Source organism: Trichomonas vaginalis, chromosome I (assembly GCF_026262505.1).
Source record: "Trichomonas vaginalis G3 chromosome I, whole genome shotgun sequence".
Taxonomy (NCBI): Eukaryota; Parabasalia; order Trichomonadida; family Trichomonadidae; genus Trichomonas; species Trichomonas vaginalis.
This window is the reverse complement of record NC_067203.1, coordinates 22,193,575-22,215,256: the sequence shown is the minus strand read 5'-3', so window position 1 is coordinate 22,215,256 and position 21,682 is coordinate 22,193,575. Positions and strand designations below refer to the sequence as shown.

General features: G+C 29.5%; 8 protein-coding genes and 1 pseudogene across 9 annotated transcripts, besides 1 other annotated feature; 3 read left to right on the top strand and 6 right to left on the bottom strand.

The window, feature by feature from the left end:
• Window positions 1–14,300: part of a mobile genetic element that runs on past the window's edge.
• Window positions 334–1,954, top strand: TVAGG3_1029880 (annotated as a pseudogene). Its single transcript has one exon. A coding segment is annotated over exon 1 (1,621 nt).
• Window positions 4,223–6,473, top strand: TVAGG3_1029870 (uncharacterized protein; the record flags this gene model as incomplete). The annotated part of the gene is made up of 1 exon (XM_051255153.1): window positions 4,223–6,473. A coding segment is annotated over one exon (2,251 nt), but the record flags the coding sequence as incomplete, so codon positions are not given.
• On the bottom strand, window positions 8,052–9,485 carry TVAGG3_1029860 (integrase core domain containing protein family; the record flags this gene model as incomplete). Its single annotated transcript, XM_051255152.1, has 1 exon — window positions 8,052–9,485. A coding segment is annotated over one exon (1,434 nt), but the record flags the coding sequence as incomplete, so codon positions are not given.
• TVAGG3_1029850 (DNA/RNA polymerases family) lies at window positions 9,640–11,703 on the bottom strand (the record flags this gene model as incomplete). The annotated part of the gene is made up of 1 exon (XM_051255151.1): window positions 9,640–11,703. The coding sequence occupies one exon, from the start codon at window positions 11,701–11,703 to the stop codon at window positions 9,640–9,642; it is 2,064 nt and encodes a 687-aa protein (XP_051080725.1).
• TVAGG3_1029840 (DNA/RNA polymerase superfamily) lies at window positions 11,854–13,107 on the bottom strand (the record flags this gene model as incomplete). Its single annotated transcript, XM_051255150.1, has 1 exon — window positions 11,854–13,107. A coding segment is annotated over one exon (1,254 nt), but the record flags the coding sequence as incomplete, so codon positions are not given.
• Window positions 13,157–14,107, bottom strand: TVAGG3_1029830 (uncharacterized protein; the record flags this gene model as incomplete). Its single annotated transcript, XM_051255149.1, has 1 exon — window positions 13,157–14,107. One exon carries the CDS (start codon window positions 14,105–14,107, stop codon window positions 13,157–13,159), a length of 951 nt encoding a protein of 316 aa, XP_051080723.1.
• A 666-nt stretch (window positions 14,301–14,966) lies between the features above and the next one.
• TVAGG3_1029810 (uncharacterized protein) lies at window positions 14,967–16,600 on the bottom strand (the record flags this gene model as incomplete). The annotated part of the gene is made up of 1 exon (XM_001297081.1): window positions 14,986–16,047. The coding sequence occupies one exon, from the start codon at window positions 16,045–16,047 to the stop codon at window positions 14,986–14,988; it is 1,062 nt and encodes a 353-aa protein (XP_001297082.1).
• Window positions 16,601–17,429: 829 nt separating this feature from the next.
• Window positions 17,430–18,917, bottom strand: TVAGG3_1029800 (ankyrin repeat and SOCS box-containing protein 4 family; the record flags this gene model as incomplete). The annotated part of the gene is made up of 1 exon (XM_001294626.1): window positions 17,430–18,917. The coding sequence occupies one exon, from the start codon at window positions 18,915–18,917 to the stop codon at window positions 17,430–17,432; it is 1,488 nt and encodes a 495-aa protein (XP_001294627.1).
• A 1,324-nt stretch (window positions 18,918–20,241) lies between these two features.
• Window positions 20,242–21,058, top strand: TVAGG3_1029790 (uncharacterized protein; the record flags this gene model as incomplete). Its single annotated transcript, XM_051255148.1, has 1 exon — window positions 20,261–20,707. The coding sequence occupies one exon, from the start codon at window positions 20,261–20,263 to the stop codon at window positions 20,705–20,707; it is 447 nt and encodes a 148-aa protein (XP_051080722.1).
• Window positions 21,059–21,682: the final 624 nt, after the last annotated feature.

Here is a 21,682-nt window from a genome sequence, read left to right as displayed (position 1 = left end):
TTTTGTATTCTGACACTGGTTCCAATTTCATTTTAATCAAATGTGATAAAGTTAATACCCCAATGAGATTTTCACATCAAACATTAGACCCTAACTCTTACCCATCAATACAAAATTTTATCCATCAACTTAAACATTTTCTTTATCATATCCGTTTCAATTATCCGGGAATTCATTTATTCTTCATTCAAAGATTTATCAAATATTAAATTTAGAATAACTGACCTATTTGATTGTGATTTAGAATTTATGAATGAAATATTATGGCAATTTCAAATAGAAAAAATAGCTGATGAGATAACGGATTAAAATTTTATTTTTAAATCATAATAAATGATTAAACAACAGCAACCACAGCAACTTAAGGCGCAACACCCAGGTCCTTCAACCATTACATACATATAGCATATAATTCAAAGACGGCAGAACAAACGCAAAGGTTGAAATATGGAGATTTGGAGATAGTATTGAAAAATGACCATTTCGAATTCGTTTGCAAAGGTGGTGCAGTGATATCAAATATAAAAGAAATTTTATTTATGAATTCAAAATTAAAGGTATAACGGATGATATAACATCAATTCCACCAGAAGAACAAAGATATTACGCATTAAATGCATTTCCAAAGTTTTGAAGATTGGAAGATTTAATTTAAATGAGGAATTCATAAAAGGTTTCCTTAATGACATAGAGAAGAAGGCAGATAATGAATATGTCAATGGTGAATTAAATAAGAAGGCAAATTTGGTTTATGTTAATGAAAAAGATAATGAAATTAAAGAAAGGGTTGAATGGTATCATGAATGGACATCAAAGATTTTTAAAACTAAAGCTGATACAGGATGGGTTTCAGGATGTTTAGACCTTAAAGCGGATAAAACTTATGTTAATGATGAGTTAGAGAAGAAGCAGATAATGATATGTCAACGAAATATACCAAAGTTTGATAGGAACAACAAAAAATATTGAAACTATTGTTGGTGACTTTTCTGTCAATGAAGAAAATAAATATTTTAGATGGCAGTTTGTACAGTCCTTAAAAAATGGTACACGGTGTAAACTCATTCCAAAAAATAACAATGAAATGTATGTAAGTTATAAAAAGAATGATGGCACACAAGTTAAAGTTCCATTAGACAACAACTGTTACTTAAACTTATATGGAGACGAACAAAAGAAATATTTAAGAGTTTATGAAATGGCAGATATGACATTGCCTGACCCAGCTCCAGCACCATATTATTATGACTATGGAGATGATGTCAGAACACCACATGTAGATGAACAAAAGTTAACATTATATTTAGATTATTATAGATATAAAAGATATAATGCAATAGAAAAAACGAGAATAGTATATTATTATACAGATGACAAAAATAAATATTATAGTCAAGATTTTACCTACCCTGAAAACATAAGATTATATTATAAAAAATATTCTGACACAAACCAGAAGAAACCGGAAATAGTTGCACTATATTTTAAGTTCAAAAGAGGCAATCCTATAATATCTCATATGTTTGATTTAATGAACCCAGTAGGTTCTATTTATACATCTATGGATGCAAGAGGTCCTCAAGTAATGTTTGGTGTTGGTGCATGGGAACAAATAGTCGACAGGTTTTTGTATTGTGCAAACTCTTCAAAGGAAACAGGTGGAGGTAAAACAATTTCAGGTGAAAATTTACCTGCACACAGTCACTACATAGATTTAAGTACATCTCAAGCGGGTTGGCATAAGCATAGATATTGTGATTGGTCAGGAATGACAAAAGGTAAAGGATATGATGTTAAAGACGACGTTAAGTTTGCTATAAATTGTTACTGGAGTGACACTCAGGGAGAAGGAAACCATACACATTTCGTTTCAGGATATACACAAACAACGGGACAAAGTAAAGAATACATGCCACCTTACATGACAGTTTACGCATGGTATAGAGTTCAATGAACGCTCAATGTTTGTGAAACAAACTTTAGAACGGAGTGAAAGTCCTGAGCTCCAAAAGAGTGAACGGCATAATTTAAATTTTTATTTTAGTATAAATGAAGATTCTACCATATGGTGTTATTGGAAGAGATAAAGATGGAAACCCAATATTTGATCCAAAGTTAAAATTAAAGTTACTGACAAGACAACAACTTGAAAAGTTACTGAAACCAAAACAGGATGAAAAATGAGAAAATGAGAAAGAAAAATTTAAATTATGTAATTTTATTTTTATCATAAATGACAAAATTAATTAAGCCAACTATTTCTAAATTAATGATACCAATGAAATCATTTCGTGGAGTACTTATCCCAGGTTCTTCACAATTAGCTGGGGCAAGTGTTGTGACTCAAGGTGGAACATTAGTGAATCCATTCAAATTATTAACTAAAGATGAACTTAATAAAATGATGACAAAATAACTGATAACAAAATTTTATTTCACTGCTACCATGTTACCATGTGCTACCAGGTAATTTAACTTCTTTTAAAAAATGAGACAACATGACATTTTGACAACATCACGAGAGGAAGGCAATAATGAATTATTTTTGAAGAACTGAAGGTGCTACCATGTTGTCATGTTGACGACATGACATTGTGTCAACAACACGAGAGGAAGGCAATAATGAATTATTTTTGAAGAACTGAAGGTGCTACCATGTTACCATGTGCTACCAGGTAATTTAATTTCTTTTAAAAATGAGACAACATGACATTTTGACAACATCATGAGAGGAAGGCAATAATGAATTATTTTTGAAGAACTGAAGGTGCTACCATGTTGTCATGTTGACGACATGACATTATGTCAACAACACGAGAGGAAGGCAATAATGAATTATTTTTGAAGAACTGAAGGTGCTACCATGTTACCATGTGCTACCAGGTAATTTAATTTCTTTTAAAAATGAGACAACATGACATTTTGACAACATCATGAGAGGAAGGCAATAGTGAATTATTTTTGAAGAACTGAAGGTGCTACCATGTTGTCATGTTGACGACATGACATTATGTCAACAACACGAGAGGAAGGCAATAATGAATTATTTTTGAAGAACTGAAGGTGCTACCATGTTACCATGTGCTACCAGGTAATTTAATTTCTTTTAAAAAATGAGACAACATGACATTTTGACAACATCATGAGAGGAAGGCAATAATGAATTATTTTTGAAGAACTGAAGGTGCTACCATGTTGTCATGTTGACGACATGACATTGTGTCAACAACACGAGAGGAAGGCAATAATGAATTATTTTTGAAGAACTGAAGGTGCTACCATGTTACCATGTTGACGACATGACATTATGTCAACAACACGAGAGGAAGGCAATAATGAATTATTTTTGAAGAACTGAAGGTGCTACCATGTTGTCATGTTGACGACATGACATTATGTCAACAACACGAGAGGAAGGCAATAATGAATTATTTTTGAAGAACTGAAGGTGCTACCATGTTACCATGTGCTACCAGGTAATTTAATTTCTTTTAAAAATGAGACAACATGACATTTTGACAACATCATGAGAGGAAGGCAATAGTGAATTATTTTTGAAGAACTGAAGGTGCTACCATGTTGTCATGTTGACGACATGACATTATGTCAACAACACGAGAGGAAGGCAATAATGAATTATTTTTGAAGAACTGAAGGTGCTACCATGTTACCATGTGCTACCAGGTAATTTAATTTCTTTTAAAATGAGACAACATGACATTTTGACAACATCATGAGAGGAAGGCAATAGTGAATTATTTTTGAAGAACTGAAGGTGCTACCATGTTGTCATGTTGACGACATGACATTATGTCAACAACACGAGAGGAAGGCAATAATGAATTATTTTTGAAGAACTGAAGGTGCTACCATGTTACCATGTGCTACCAGGTAATTTAATTTCTTTTAAAAAATGAGACAACATGACATTTTGACAACATCATGAGAGGAAGGCAATAGTGAATTATTTTTGAAGAACTGAAGGTGCTACCATGTTGTCATGTTGACGACATGACATTATGTCAACAACACGAGAGGAAGGCAATAATGAATTATTTTTGAAGAACTGAAGGTGCTACCATGTTACCATGTGCTACCAGGTCATTTAATTTCTTTTAAAAATAGTGACAACATGACATTTTGACAACATCACAGGAAATATGATGCAGCCCAAAAATAAAGTTAGTTTTAAAATTATTTTTATTTTTTTATTCCTATATAAATGACGGCAACAAACAACAACAGTGACTATATCGTTTCTGATGAAAAAGTTATTGATTCATTAGTTGAGGAATTAGCTGAGGAATTAGTTGTGGCAACAAACAACAACAGTGACTATATCGTTTCTGATGAAAAAGTTATTGATTCATTAGTTGAGGAATTAGTTGTGGTAGAAACTAAAACCCTCAACGAAAGAATTGGTGAAAACATGATTGATTTACATAACTACCTCAAACATGATGGAGGAAGAGGAAGGAAAACTGGTATGGCTTTATTAGTAAATAAAATTCCAAATTTAACGATTATAGATGTTGATATCAATAAATCATACGATGATGAACTTAAAGAAACAGTTAGAAAAGACATTCTATCAAAACTTTCGGATAAAGATGTTATCGTTAAAACCGCTTCAGGAGGTCTTCACATTTATTGCAACACTAATTTCTTCTATGCAGTTTCGAACAGAATGATTAAATGTTATTCCTGCAATGATTATGATATTGACATAACGACTTCTATGGATGATTCAAAGCGTTCATTAGTAGTTATGGCTGATTCAAGAGTTCGCAAGAATGCAACAGAACCAATCAATACATACTCATTCATTCGTGGAAGTTATGATTCAACATTAACCAGAACAGTGAATGATATATTAAATGATTTGAATATTAAGGTAAGAGTTGAACAAAAGAACGAAGAAATAAAGACTATCATGAATGAAAACAAAGATGTAAACATTGACGATAAACTAGCTCAAAGCATAGTTGATGGCATGTGTGATTTTGAAGTACATAATGACGGTGGAAACATGAATTTAGAAAAAGAAGTTACATTATTCACACTGTTTCAAGCAATTAATTCGTTACCTAATCATTTAATTAATGAAGCATACGATAACGTTTATAACTTCTGCAATTTAACAGAAAATGCAAAAAGTAATTTTGAAAAAGCACGTAATAGATATGCATATTTAATGACTTCTCCATTTGTTTTGGTGAAGATTCTAAAACTATATCAAAAGGAATATTATGATGAATATGTTTTACCTTTATTACGTAAGCCAAAAATAACATTTGATATCAAACTTGATGACTCGTTTTTGATAACAGATATTAGACGCAAGGCTGAAAATCATCAGTATAAAAACAGTTCTGAAGTAATTGAGGATTTATCACGTGTAATCCGTTTTGTAGATTGTGGAAACAAATATTTCATTCAAAAGGAATATAATATCCACGACAAAATGAATCAAATATCATTCGTTCTTCAATCAAACATGAAAGAGTCACTCAAAATGATTAAATTATTTAAAGAAGAAGGTAAAACAATAACAGCATGGGATGTACTACTAAATCAATTGTCTTCATTAACAGTTAAGGGTGTTTGCTTTAAATCTGATTCCCCCGATGTTTTCTCAACGTTTCAGGGTTATAAATACAACATTCTTGAAAAGCCTGATTACTCAAAAATTGAGATGTTTATGAATTTCATTAAAGAAGCCATTTGTGATAATAACGATGAAGTGTATAAATACCTTCTCGGGTGGATTGCATCAATGATTCAACATCCTGGAATCAAGAATGAAACAGCAATTATTTTGAAAGGACTTCAGGGAACAGGTAAAAACAGATTTACAGACATTATTTCTGAACTTCTCGCTGGTTATTCATGTAAAAACATTACTGAAATAGGTGAGTTAACGGGTAATTTCAACTCAGTAGTTGAAAATAAAATGTTTCTTGTACTTAATGAACTCAAGAATGTTGGTGAAGACAGACTCGCAAACTTCAACGCTTTGAAATCAATTATAACGGATAATGAGATTAGAATTAATGAAAATAATCAACCCAGAAGAACCGCTCAAAACGTTGCGAACTTCATTTTGGTAACTAATAACGTTTACCCTGTCAAAATTGAAGTTGGAGACAGAAGATATGTAGTTTTAAGGGTTAATGGTAAATTTAAGGGTCAATTTGATTACTTCAAGAATTTAATGGATTCATGCACAAAGGAATTTTATGATAATTTACTGACGTATTTTATCAATTACGACCTTTCATTATTTAATGTACGAATCATACCGATGACTGAAGCCAAACAAGATTTAATCGAATTATCATCAAATCCTTTAGATGTATGGATAAATACACATTATGATGAATTGTGTGCAGGTATGACGTGTGAAAATGCTTTATTCTGCAAACCATCAGACATGAAAGACAAGAATTTTCAAATGAGTATTAAGGATAAATGTGATAGGAAACATAGAAGAATAGATGGTAAACAAACATGGTGTTATGTTTTGAAAGAAGAAATGAAAGGATTATATAAACAGGTTGAACCAAACGATGATGAGGATTCATTTACTGATGATGAAATACCTGTAAATGAAGCTTTATAAAGTATGATTCGAATTTATTTTTGGACTGCATCATATTTCCTGTGATGTTGTCAAAATGTCATGTTGTCACTATTTTTAAAAGAAATTAAATGACCTGGTAGCACATGGTAACATGGTAGCACCTTCAGTTCTTCAAAAATAATTCATTATTGCCTTCCTCTCGTGTTGTTGACACAATGTCATGTCGTCAACATGACAACATGGTAGCACCTTCAGTTCTTCAAAAATAATTCATTATTGCCTTCCTCTCGTGATGTTGTCAAAATGTCATGTTGTCAACATTTTTAAAAGAAGTTAAATTACCTGGTAGCACATGGTAACATGGTAGCACCTTCAGTTCTTCAAAAATAATTCATTATTGCCTTCCTCTCGTGTTGTTGACATAATGTCATGTCGTCAACATGACAACATGGTAGCACCTTCAGTTCTTCAAAAATAATTCATTATTGCCTTCCTCTCGTGATGTTGTCAAAATGTCATGTTGTCTCATTTTTTAAAAGAAGTTAAATTACCTGGTAGCACATGGTAACATGGTAGCACCTTCAGTTCTTCAAAAATAATTCATTATTGCCTTCCTCTCGTGTTGTTGACATAATGTCATGTCGTCAACATGACAACATGGTAGCACCTTCAGTTCTTCAAAAATAATTCATTATTGCCTTCCTCTCGTGATGTTGTCAAAATGTCATGTTGTCTCATTTTTAAAAGAAATTAAATTACCTGGTAGCACATGGTAACATGGTAGCACCTTCAGTTCTTCAAAAATAATTCATTATTGCCTTCCTCTCGTGTTGTTGACATAATGTCATGTCGTCAACATGACAACATGGTAGCACCTTCAGTTCTTCAAAAATAATTCATTATTGAATAACCTGAAACCATTAATGATAAAATAACGATAACATCAAATTTTATTTTTATATGAATGAATACCCCACAAGCTCAAAATTTACCACGAATCATAACAAGGGAGGAAAGAAATAATCGAAAAATTAAAAACAACAAACCACGAAAAACAGAGAAGATGAGGAATAAAAATTAAATTTGGATTGAGTTTAAAAATTCATCTTTATTAAATTCATCTCTTCCAATCAATTTATTTATTCTATTAAATTCTTTTATTTTTGCTTCACTCAGTTTAAGGATTGAACGGTAAGTTTTTAATTTTTCGATTATTTCTTTCATCTCTTGATCGTTTTCAACCCCACCACATTGCGGCTTCTTTTTGTAATAGCATATTTTTGATTTAACTTTGTTTAGTTTCTTTTTATATTCATTGTCTGGACTCTTGGCTGCTTCGTTGTCACTCATTTCTTACGAAATAAAAAAATTAAATATTATTTAAATATAATGGAGTAATAAAATAAATCGGAATTTCTATTAATTTATTGCCAACTTCAACTAATACATTACCGTTAATATATCTAACAAATTCAGCTATTGTGTCAAATCTTCGTCTTCTTTTTGTCATTGATTTATTAGTTTTTCCATAATCGAGATGAATCAAAACTTTATCCCCTTGTTTAAAATTCATGAGCCCCGAATTAATTTGTTCACGTTTAACATCATTCAACCTTTCCATTTGCTTTCTAATATATTTCCATTCTTTTGAAATATCATTTTTCATTTCCACAGGTTTCATGTTTATAGTTCTATGCCATGTATTATTGTAATAATATACTAACTGCTGTATGATGGAGTCATGATTTCCATCCCAGTATATCTGACCGTTAACCCCTAACGCATCTCTAAGAGTTCTCATTACCGCATCAACTATTTTATTATGAAACGTATATGGAGAGGATGAAAAGTAAAAATTAATTTGTGGGAAATAATGAGCCATAGCTGCCTGAAATCCTTTATCACTATCACCCCTGATATTATCTACTCTTTCATGATCTAGTAAGTATTGAATAGCTCTTCTTGTTTCCTGTTCTGTTTTCCCTTTCACCGGAATGCAATATAAATATCTGGTGTTAATGTTAATGGCAAATAAATAAGTAACGTTTCCTTTTGAATATTCTAAATGATCGATTTCGTATGAATATGGATATGGTGCAAATGAGGGGCGACTAAATTTTTCCTTTAACGGTTGAATTTTTGGGTCAGTTGGTTTATTTAATATCTTGAAATCCCTTTTAAAATCTTTTTGCTTCTTAAATGTTTGAAATGGATATAATAAAGTGAATGATGAAGTATTAACAGAAGGAGGAGGTACTACTGTTGGAGGTTTTGGTGTTGCAAGTGGTTTAATTTTATCTGCTTTGATTTTGGATGATGAAGTTTTGGATTTCATTCCTTCTTCCATTAATTCTGGATGTATTTTATTCATTTGTTTTAAATATGCTGTATATAAAGGTTTGATATACTTTCCTGCTTCGAGTTTATGTTGAAGGATGAATTCCAAAAGTTGATCTTCATTTAAAAGTTGGGCTGAATATGGTTTAACTAATGAATCATAAATTAAAGCTTGTGCTTCATTTATGGTCTGAATGACCTGGGCGTTTTGCACTTTTAGCTTTTGTTCCTTTGTTTTTTGCGGCTCAGGATTATATAAATTATATAATTCATCAATATCTTCTTTTGTTAATACTTTATTTTTGAAATCTTTCAATTGTTTAAGTTGTGATTTAGTTTTTCCCTTTGCATATTCATTATTTTTAATTTTATCTTTAATTTTAGAAATTATTTTATCATGATATTTCAAAATTTCATTTTTATAATATGAATAATAATAATCCATATCATCATCCATTATATTTTCATCATATTTTTGGAGATATGCTTTTAAATCATAATAATTAAGAAAATTTTGATTAAGTACTAAATCATCAATTAAATTTTTTAAATCTATGTTATCCATTTATATAAAAATAAAATAAATGTTTAAGGGTGCCCACCTCTTTGAATCATAGTATCAAAACCATTATTAACAGTTCCTTTTGTCTCTTCTGTGGCATTTTATTAAAAATACAATTTAAAATTCATGACTCAACCCCCTACGTTTTTAAATTGTATTAAATAAATGGCATACAACATCCATTTTCACAACATACAGCCTTAGTGTGTGCTCCTGTTAATGCAGTCTTACCGATTGTTAAGCGAGTCATTGACCCGTTTTTAAGTTGTAAATTAATATTCTGACCATCAAATATCACTTTATCATTTATTATATCCAAATAATTTTTAGGTGTTAATTGTTTATTTTGTCGTAAACTAACTCCTTTCATTTTTTGTGCAATCTTTTTAAAATCACTTCCATCAATTGAACCGTTGAATGATGTATAACACTTAGGGCATAAAGCAACCATGTTATCACCTTGTTTCTCAATTGCTAAACCCAATAATTTCTTCTCATGTGCTTTTTCTTCAGCTTTATTCTTTAATTTAGGTTTAAATTTCTCATCAAAACAGAAGAAATCAAATGGTGCGAATTTGTAAATGTTTTTATCATAAAATTGTTTATCGGTTACAATCGCCTGAAATGCTTGAGTGTTAGGAAGATTTGGATCACCAGCGATTGCCCAATAAGATGAATCAGTATCACCTTCAATGAAATGAAAACGATTAACATTCATGCATTTATACATAAAATCATAAATGAAAACCAAATACCAGTATTTAGCATTATCTAAAGTAAAGAATGCCTCTTGTAAACATGTTTCACATCTATAAAATCTATCTTTGAGCATCATTTGATATGTATCTTCACCTATTTCTCTTATGTTTTTAAACTTATTTGACATACATGCAACGCGTGCCTTCTGTGCATTCATTATTTTAGTCTTTGTGTAATTTTGTGTATTCATTGCATCGTAACCATATGATCCATTAAGCGAAATCTTGCAAAATAAACTTTTTCCTTTATTTCCTTCTAATTCAGCCTTTTGTCTTTCGTTCATAAATTCATTCGCAAATTCATTAAAACAAGTGTTTTTCGTAAATGTTAAAATTGATTGAATATCATCGATGATAAAATGAAATCTGTCTATTAGATACCAAAGATAATAAAAAGAAAATGGTTGATATTGGTTGTGTGTTGATGCTAACTGAGTTAATTTTCTCTGTTTCTGGTCAACTGGTAGATTGTTTGATTTCATGTAATTATACATAAAACTGCCAATTGTTTTTTCATCTGTGATAATATCTAAGTTTCTTATTATCGGTAAAAAGTTTATGTAATCATTAATGTATTTTTCATCAATGTGACCCTTTACTTCAGCCACGAATAAAGTATTTTTCTTTCTAATAATTCCTAATGCTTTTGCTTTCTTTGTTGCTGTATCACAAATGATAACACCATTTAATCTTCCCGGCATATACATTTTATGGTCAGTATATTGAATGAAATCATGAGGATTAGATGAAAATGATGAAGGATATAATGAATTAAAATCAACACCAACGAAATGAGTCATAATGTTGGTGGTGTCCTCATTTGATACAGTTTTAGTTTCTGGATTATATGCAAGTTTATTAATGTGCGTGATTCCTTTAAGATTTACTCTATGTTGAACATTTGATAGACCACCAGTAATTCCATTACGGAGAATGTGATAAGCTTCAACTGAATCTAAAGTCATTGGTAAATTATTTTTTAATGCATAATTTCTTAAATTGATTCTTAAACGTTGAACATCTTCATCTTTATTTGATTTTACGACATTGCAATAACAACACATTAACTGACAATTTTCTTTGGTATGTGGTTTTTCATTATCGATTCTATCTAATGTTGGTTTATTTGCATATGTAAACGCTTTACCACACATTTTGCATTTAGATGAAAGGATTAAATCGTGATAGTATTGAAAATCATCCATTGAAACATTATTTTTAGTATCTCTTTCTGCTTTTTCATCTTGTTTCTTATATGATTCAATTTTATATTTCCAATACTTTTTCGTTAATTCAAAACTTGATTCTATCTCTTCCTCAGGATATTTTTCATTAGGATTAAAGTCTTTATATGCTAAAGCGTAACGAATCATTGAAGCATTCGATGATAAAGAAAGATTATGAAGCGTGTCAATTTTATAAACAAATGTTTCTTCAATAATTTTATCGATTGGGTCAATCATAATTTCAACATCTTTATTGCAATAATGAATAAAATATTCTAATCTATTCTTAAAATTTTTAGCATCATTGAGATATATTTGATAATCACTATCTGATATAGTTTCTTGGGTTAATGCTGAATAAAATGAATCTTTCGTGAATGGTTCCACTTTATATAATTCTTCTTCGTAATTCTCCCATGTGATGAATTGATAAGGGAAAAAGGATTTAACACGTGATTTATTGTTTCCGAAATCTTGAGTGAATTGATCTAATGTCCCACCCGCTATATAATTTCTGATGTCAATAAATCTCAATTCATATGGAACGTTTGTTTTCTTTACAATGATTTGCTTAAATTGTGAAGATGAACCCAGCATTGATTTTATTTTCCATTTTGCAGTGTTTAAATCATGAAGAATTAAATTTAAATCAAACTTTCCCGAATTAAAACCTATGATATTCACTTTATTGAATTCCTCATCTAGAAGTTCTTTAAATGCTTCCTTCTGTTTTTCATTTAATGTATGGGACAAAGTCCCCGCCGTTTGCGACTTCAATAATTCTTCATATTGTTCAATATTTGATTTAGCAACTAATGAACAGGTTGAAAATAAAAACTCAATCCAATCAGAAATAAAAGAATCACTCGAAGTTAAGCAAAAATTCCTCGTATATGTTTTATCGTTTAATTTAACCGTTGATGATACCATGAATGGTTTTAAGTAAGCGTTCAAAGTTGCACACTCAGAAAGTTGTAATTCTTCTTTAGTCTCTAATGTTTCAAAGTCAAAAGTAATATAATATCTTGTCGGTTTATAATATTTCTGCAAATTGTGAGCTAATAACCACTGATATATCTTCTGTTTCGTAATATGTGGTGCATATGGTTGCTGTGTCTTTTGCAACTGAACATCTTGAATTAATCTTCCATTGTTTTCTTTACATTTCTCACAATGCTTTAAAAATCTTCTTTGGTTTTTCCTTTCTGGATCATCACGGATAGAATAAACTTCTTCTTTACAATATGGACAAACTTTATAGCCGGTGAGTGCTTCAACGTCTGTTATTCTGTCAGCGTGAAGTTTTCCACATGGACTCTGTGTTAATAAAATATTTACTGTTTCAAATTCTGGATCTATCATTATTGATTCCACTAATGGAAAGTCTACCTTATTTATGTCCACGTCTTCTGGTTGAGGATCACAATAATAGAAATCAATATTAACATTTAACATTCTCGCTAATCTCTCACTTTCTGATGAAATGTCAAACCCGTCATATGCATCTATTGCTTCATTTAAATAGCTTCTACGAGTTTTAGGATTAACACCATCAGGAATGTTATAGAAGCGTTTAAATAACCTTCTACCTTCTGCTCTAATTTGATTATCATTCATTTTAGCTGTTCCGTTTTTGTTCATTTATGTAAGAAAAAAATATCAAAAAATAAATAAAAATAAACTTTATTTTTTAAAGCCCATAAAATGAATTAAGAATACATAAATTTTTATCATCCGCGATGTGACGAATACATTTTAATTTACTCAAGAATGTGTACCCTGATACATTAAATCTAATTCCTGTCTTATTTAATTTTACAACTTTGAAAAGGAATGTATGAATAGCTATAAAATGATGAGAAGATGTTTTATGGGTTGCTTCCATTTTTTCTGAAATAAATGAATAAATATAATGCTTATACGTTTTCATATCTTTTATGTTCTTAATAACGAATGGTATAGACCTTTCCACTTCGTCTTCCTTCGGTGCTGTTCTTTCATATGAAACATTATTAGTATCTTCAATAATGAAACCACAATCACACAAAATTTTATAGGTTCCAATGGTTTCTTTTGATATTTTATCTAATAAATCAAAAACTTTATCAACACCCGTGCATTTATTTAAATAATAATTTGTGTAAATATCATGATCTTCTTTCTTAATCGTATTAGTTGCATACGTCACGTTTTTAAGAGCTTTTTTGAATTTTTTGGAATCTAAAGGTGGTGAAAGTAGGATACAAGGGTATTCTTCATTATCAATAAATTGTAACTTATGTTTACGAATAAATTTAGTACCTTCTTCCGAAAGTGTTTCGTCTATTTCACCATCTAATAAATTTTGTGTTGATTCTGAGACATAATTTTTATATCTTTCTTCATGAGATTTCTGAACTTCTGATTCTGAAGCTGGGATATTCATTAAACCCTCTACTTCATTTTCATTATGTTTTTCAACTTCTCTTAATTCCTTAATTTTTTCATCTATTTCATCTCTTATTTTTTCCAGTCTTTCAATTTCATTATATTCATCATCTTTAATCCGTTCTTCATAATATTCAGGGAAAACATCAGGTTCTTTAGGTTTTTCTTTTTTAGATGTGGGATATAAGAAATTTATAACATCATCTTTATTCATTTTTCCATCATAACCAAACTCATTTAAAAACTCCGCGAATTTTTGACAATTTCCTAAATAATATTTATCAACCTCATAACCCGCCTCCTCTAATATATCCTTTATTTCCTCATTTGTGAATCCTAATTTTTTAACGTTGTTAGTTTTGACACTCATTTTATACAAAATAAAAAATAAATTATTCAAAAATGTATGACATTGAATTTTTAATGTCTTTGATTATGACTCCATTGATTCCATTCAGTTCTTCAAAAATAATTAATTAATCGTGGAATATCTGACATCATCTATATATGGCTTCTTTAAAAAATTAATGTTATTTCATTTCATTTCATTTCATTATATATGAGCTGAGTGTAAATGTCTTACAATTTTGAATATTTTTAAATCTTGATTTATTCAAAAACGTAAGAATAAAAACCGTAAGAATCATACATTTTTTACTTCATATGTTAGAAAAAATGATACAAAATCGTTCAATATTGTATGAATTCTTACATTTTCAAAAAAAGTCACATAACCCGCACTCATATACTACTTCTAATTTAAAATTATTTTTTTAAATTTTTTATAAAAAAACAAAATATGACCTGCATTTTCTAAGGATTTCGTCTTTAGTTTGTGTTCAATGATGTTGCCTTCATAAAAATATTAATATCCTTTCATAAATTTATCTTGAATTGGATTTTTGAGCCATCCAATAAGAATGGTATTTCTTGTATCTGTGTGAATCAAATTTTCTTTTATTCCTATTGAATAAAAAAATTATCTCAAAATAATTAAGAATTATTTTGGTATTTTGTGAATAAATATGTCATATAGGATATAAAAACTATGTTTCTATTTGAAAAAACGCTAACAAACAAAATGTTTTATTATTATTTGAAAAGATTAGGGACTAACTCAGCCAATTTTTCTTCTGGAATAATAAACTTTCCGAATTTCTCCATTGGGCTAATTGTCAACCTTGGAACAGGGAATCTTGAGATGATTTTCTCTTGAATGTAATTATCAACGCCAGATTGAGGATTTATGGTTGTATTAGAATATATCTCAATCTTATAGTCATGATCAACTACAATTATTGCTGGTTTTCCTACAATTTCCTCTGTAAATGAAATAGAGTCAACAATTTCAGAAGAAACCGTATTTTCGTCCGACCAAAACGATATCTGTGGAAAGTGAACTGCAATTAAGTTATTTGGACTTGTTATTGCAGAATGGTACCGATTTTTTTGGCCGAACAAAAAGAAACGAATGTACCACCTCATGGAAGGAAGAAGAGTAAAGAAAGGGTCAATTATGTTCTCTCCTGGAAGAGAATTTACAATTTTGGAATTGTACAAATTAAAGAGCTTCTGGAGGTTCTCTTGGTTGAGGAAATTATATGCAGTGTATTCTGGCCTCGCAGAAGATAAAATTGAGTAAAAATCAGAAGATGATCTGAATAACCTTGAAGAAACGTAGATTTTGTGGATGCAGCGATTCCATCCGATTGGCACATCGTATTCACAGATTATTTGAATAGGGAATTCTGTAAAATTGGTCGTAGTTTTTGATAATGAAATATTAAATGTAAAACTTGTTCCTTTCCTCAAAGAAGATCGCTTAACTGACTGTGGAGTAACTTCTATTAGAGGAGGAGTCAAGATATGAGTGTGAGCATTTAAAGCAAAATTATTAAATTCTAATCTTTGGACTAAAGCTTGAATTTGAAGGCCAATGTCCTCAACATTTAGTTGAGAGATAGCAAGCCCATCTATGTGTACTGATTTTTTAATTTTTGATGGGGAAATTAAGTCAAAAGAGATATTATGACTTCTTGAGAATTTTTCACAAAGATTTGTAAAGACAATAAAATGAATAAACTTATCTTTTGGTACTGGCTTAAAAATTTCTTCGAAATGAACGAAATTTTCAGAATTTTCAATATTTTTCATCCCAGAAATATAATTGATAATGGGATCGATATTATCGCTCTGATTTAGAAGGAAATCTAATGATGCAAGTTCGAAAAATCTACAGTCTAAAGAAAAATCAAATGAAATGCATTTTCCGTGATATATTTTAAGAAAAGAAAGAAAGTTCCCATGTAACAATATAAAGGCGAACTTCAATCCTGGTAGTAATGCTTGTAAAGCAATTTTTAAATAGCATTCCGAAATTTGGATGAATTCATTCTTGCATCTGAGATCATAGACAAAGCATATATTGAAATTTAATGAGTGTGGTGAATCTTGAATACCATAATCTTGAATTTTAAATTGATCTTCAACTAAAAACTCAGAAACAGTGCCGCAAAATGGACATATAAATTTTCCATCTTTATGAGTGAAAATATCCGATAAAAATGCCGAGCATTTTGAACATTGATGTTTTTCTGATGAAGGAATGTTAATGGGAGTAATTCTGTCGTCATAAGGAGATATTGTTATATTTAAAGGAACGATCATCTCTTCATAAATCCTTTTACACGAAGGCCAAACATTGAGAGATGATTCCATTTGTCACTTTTTGATAAAAAAATCATCAAAAAAATGTAAATTATCTATACTATGATTATTTTTGATTCAAATGCTGTTCGGCATTATAAGCAAAAATAATCATAATCAAGATAATTCCAATTTTATATACTTTTTGGGCGCTAAAGCGCCCGTAAAAAAAGTATATAAAATTGTTAATTTTCTTGTGGAAATATAAAAGATATATTGTAAAAATTGTATGTACAGAAATGCAAAATAAAGAATAATTTATGAAAAGTGACATTCGTCTTATTTTCACAACAACTGAGCGTTTTTATACTTCCTGCGATACAAGCGAAAGTAAAAACTGGAAGCTCATAATTATTCTATCAGCATAATAGCTATATGAATCAGCAATGTTGGTTCCATTCTGAATTATTCGTCCATAACTTTGTTTAATATAATCACGATAATACTTATAATTCAGATGCCAAAATGTCATACTAAAAATCGAAATTTTGATTCTCTTAAATGATTTTAACAGAATTCCTAATTAAGCAACTATGGGGATGTAAACATATATATTAATTATAGAAAAAGATTCTGAAATTTGACTAAAATTTGGAATTATTATTATAAATAATACATTTTCATTCGAATCTTAATTGTTTCTATAGACATGATTATTACTAAATGCATAAGAATATAATGCGTTATACTTCATAATATCATGAATATATAACTCATTACATTTAACAAGCTCAAGTGAAAAAAAAATATGGGAAAATGATTGTTTTACTTTCTAATGAAAATCTTCTTCGAAAAAATCAGAAAAATAAAGAATATCTTATGAAAGAACATTATTTTTTCGTACTATGTGAAATAAGAAGTTCTGCAGTTTCTTTACTATTATAATATGTTGCAATATGAAGTGCGGTTTCTCCATATTGATCTTGTTCATTGATATTTGCACCATGTGAAATAAGAAGTTCAGCAATTTCTTTACTATTTTTCATTGCTGCAATATGAAGTGCGGTTTTTCCATATTGATCTTGTTCATTGATATTTGCACCATGTGAAATAAGAAGTTCAACGATTTCTTTACTATTTTTCATTGCTGCAATGTGAAGTGCGGTATTCCCATCTTGATATTTTTCATTGATATTTGCACCATGTGAAATAAGAAATTCAACGATTTCTTTACTATTTTTCTTTGCTGCAATGCGAAGTGCGGTTTTTCCATCTTGATATTTTTCATTGATATTTGCACCATGTAAAATAAGAACTTCAGCAGTTTCTTTACTATTATAATGTACTGCATTATGAAGTACAGTTTCACCATATTCATCTTTTTCATTGATATTTGCACCATGTAAAATAAGAAGTTCAGCGGTTTCTTTACTATTATTCATTGCTGCAATATGAAGTGCGATTTCTCCATTTTTATTATTTTCATTGATATTTGCACCATGTAAAATAAGAAGTTCAGCGGTTTCTTTACTATTATAATGTACTGCATTATGAAGTACAGTTTCACCATATTCATCTTTTTCATTGATATTTGCACCATGTGATATAAGAAGTTCAGCGGTTTCTTTACTATTATTCATTGCTGCAATATGAAGTGCGATTTCTCCATTTTTATTATTTTCATTGATATTTGCACCATGTAAAATAAGAACTTCTGCAGTTTCTTTACTATTATTATATGTTGCAATATGAAGTGCGGTTTTTTCATATTTATCTTTTTCATTGATATTTGCACCATGCGAAATAAGAATTTCAGCATTTTCTTTACTATTTTTCATTGCTGCAATATGAAGAGCTGTTTTTCCATATTCATCTTGTTGCTTGACATTCTCACCATGTGAAAGGAAGTATTCCAAAAAGGATGGAATATTAAAAATAGGTGAATAAACAAAGCATTTGGTTATATCATCAGTTTGATTCAAACAAACTAAAAAGGATTCAAGATTATTGTAAAGTCCACACCAATATAAATCGATATCTATATTGTACTCATTCATCAAGAATGTAACAAAATCAATGTTGTGTGAAATAATTGCATATTTCATGCATTCTTCATCTGGTTCTTGATGTTTCAAACATTCACTCATGATCTCTTGATTTCTGCCTAAAAATGATAATTCTAGACATTTTTCGGTTATTTCTGAGTCAAATTTCGTTATTAAGAACTTGAAACAATCAATAGCTCCATAGTAACAGCATAATTCAAGTAATGAATATCCTTCTTCAGAATATGGATATAATTTGCATTTAAGTTTTTGATTTTTATCAAATCCATCTCTTTCAGTGAATGTGATGAAACTTTCTTTGTCATTATACATAATTGCTTTATAAACTGTATGAATATCGAGACTTTCAGTTTTAATTTTTTCGAAATCAAAAGATTTGTTTAATTTAATTCCGTATTCTTTATAAAACAGGAAGTTTGAAATAGGTTCAACATTGATGACATCAGTAACATGGTAATCATCAGATACGAGTTTGGCAAGAAATAAATATGACTTTGTATAGCGATTATTATACGGAATGATATCTAAAATGTCTTTGATAGCATTTGTGGGGGGATATTTATTTGAATCAATCAATCCTGTTTTGATCATTTTGTAAATTGACCTTAATTCTTCTTCTTTTTCAGTTTTTAGCTGGTACAATGCAATGTATGAATCGATATGGTATTTGTAAATATTTCGTAATTTGTTGTATTCCCTTGGATAATATTCATGGGTATACATTAATAATTTTTAAAAAAGATATAATTGCTATTTACCGTACGAAATAATCCTTAAATTCATTAAAAGAAAAAAAATACTATATTACACATGTAGAAAATAATGACCATAAAGATTTCGGATATAATTTATTACCATTCATTCTAAATCAATTGATTCTTTGAATGTAAATAAAGTGGTATATTTAGTCATTAACAATTTTGACTAATTTCAATGAATTTTTATCTTCAAATTTGCATGAGTATGACTTAGATGAATATCCTTAAGAAAACAATTTATACATATATTAGTAGAAAGCCGTGACTGATATAGATTGAGAATGGGATAAATTTATGAAATTAATTTCCAAATAAAAAGGTATTTATTGAATCTTTATAGATAGAAATCTGTCCCATATCAAAATTAAACCAATACAGTGATATCATGACTGAATTAAAAGTCTGGTTCACAAATCTGGAGAACGTGAGGTAAAAAAAAATCCTTTCAATATTTTTTGTGAGGACTTTATGTCACTTTTAATTCTTATCTTTTTGATTAGGAATAAAATTAACCACTGAAAAGTTTAGTCACTTTTGTGATTATTTACAAAGATTGAAAGTTTTACAAAGTATGTAGAACATATTTTGTAAAGCTATCAATTTTCTTCAAGAATTACAACATAGTTCGAAAATTTAAAACCGCTTCACTTATTCAATTTTCACCCTATTTTGTTAAGACTCAGTGAATGAAACATAAATATTTAAAAAAAATGACCGATTTTCAATTAATTCTTTCAAACAATAAATTTTGCAATATTTTTAGTCTCCTCACTGTTTCAATATAAGTTCCTTTTAAAAACGGTTTTTAAAAATCGTACATTGAAAAGTGTGAAAAAAATTAGATTTCAAAGAAACTCTTGCCGGTTTTGACAATTTGCGGTTTTTCATATTTTTGGTATGTGTTCAAAGCATAAAGTCACCGCTTTGATCAAATACAGATTTCCAAGATCTGATCCTGAAAGTCTCTATATCGATTCACATGGTGTTTTGCTTCATCCAACACAGTTTGGTTTCTATCCAAACATCGCAAACCCCCAGTTCGCATATCCATTAGCTCCAGATGGTCTTAATCCACGAAAGAGATCTACAAAGAATAAATCATCTGCACTTCCAATGCCAGTAATTCAAGTCTCACCACCAATTCCGACACAACAGCCAGGAGTAATAACAGTTCAGTTAATCCCTCCCGATTCAATGTTTTCCGTTGCCTCATCAGATCAGAACAAAGTCCAATTTGATGACCAGTTATCTCAAGGCAATGTCCAATTTGATGACCAGTTATCTCAAGGCAATGTCCAATTTGATGACCAGTTATCTCAAGGCAATGTCCAATCCGATGTTTAATTACTTGTCACTGTGTAACTTGGGATAGAAGGTTCACCGATTTTTGTATGAATATTCTTCCCAAGTCATATTTTTGTGACACCTTAAGAAAGCTCCATAACATGGACTTTTTTTTAATTTAAAAAAAAATTAATATTAATGAGTTTTTTATTTTTTGCATACTCTATTTCTATATCCAGTATCTATTTTAACCAAAAACTTGAAAAGATTATAAAAATATTGGGAAAATTTCTGAAGAAATTCGAAATTAATGGGATGATATATTTTTTCAAGTATCACATAACTATTTGCCCAATTTTCAGACTCGAAATATAATCAGGAAACGTTTTCAACTTTATTGATAAAATTCAGAGAACATTCAATAAATTATATCTGCTTTGAATTTTGAATTCATTTTAAATTTTTGTTGAAAAAAAAACCTAAAAAGAAGATTGAATAAAATTTTATAGATCATATCATAATATTTCATGAATATAGCGCATAAATATATGATTAAAATGAAATTTTAACTCAAAAAAAAAAGTAGTAGATGAGTGCGGGTTTAGTGACTTTTTTTGTTTCATCTATATATAGACGATGCATTAAAATATATTTATTTATAAATCATTAAAAAATTAACATTAATTTTAAAATAATTTATTTTTTTATCTTTTATAAAAGAAACTATATATAGATGATGTCAGATATTCCGCGATTAATTAAACATTGTTTAAATCCTGAATGGGTTAAACTTCAATTTAAAAATGAAGATTGTGAATTATTAAATGAATATGAAAGCCAAAATAAGCTAATGAGGTATAAATATAATGATAAAGAATATTTAATTTCATGGAATCAATGGAGTCATAATCAAAGACCTCATAAACGAGAAGAAGAAATTGAAAATAATGAAATGGAAATCATTGATGACATTAAAGAGGATGGAATTCCTAAATTTTGTAGAAAAACCTTTAGAACTAAGTTAGGAGCATATAA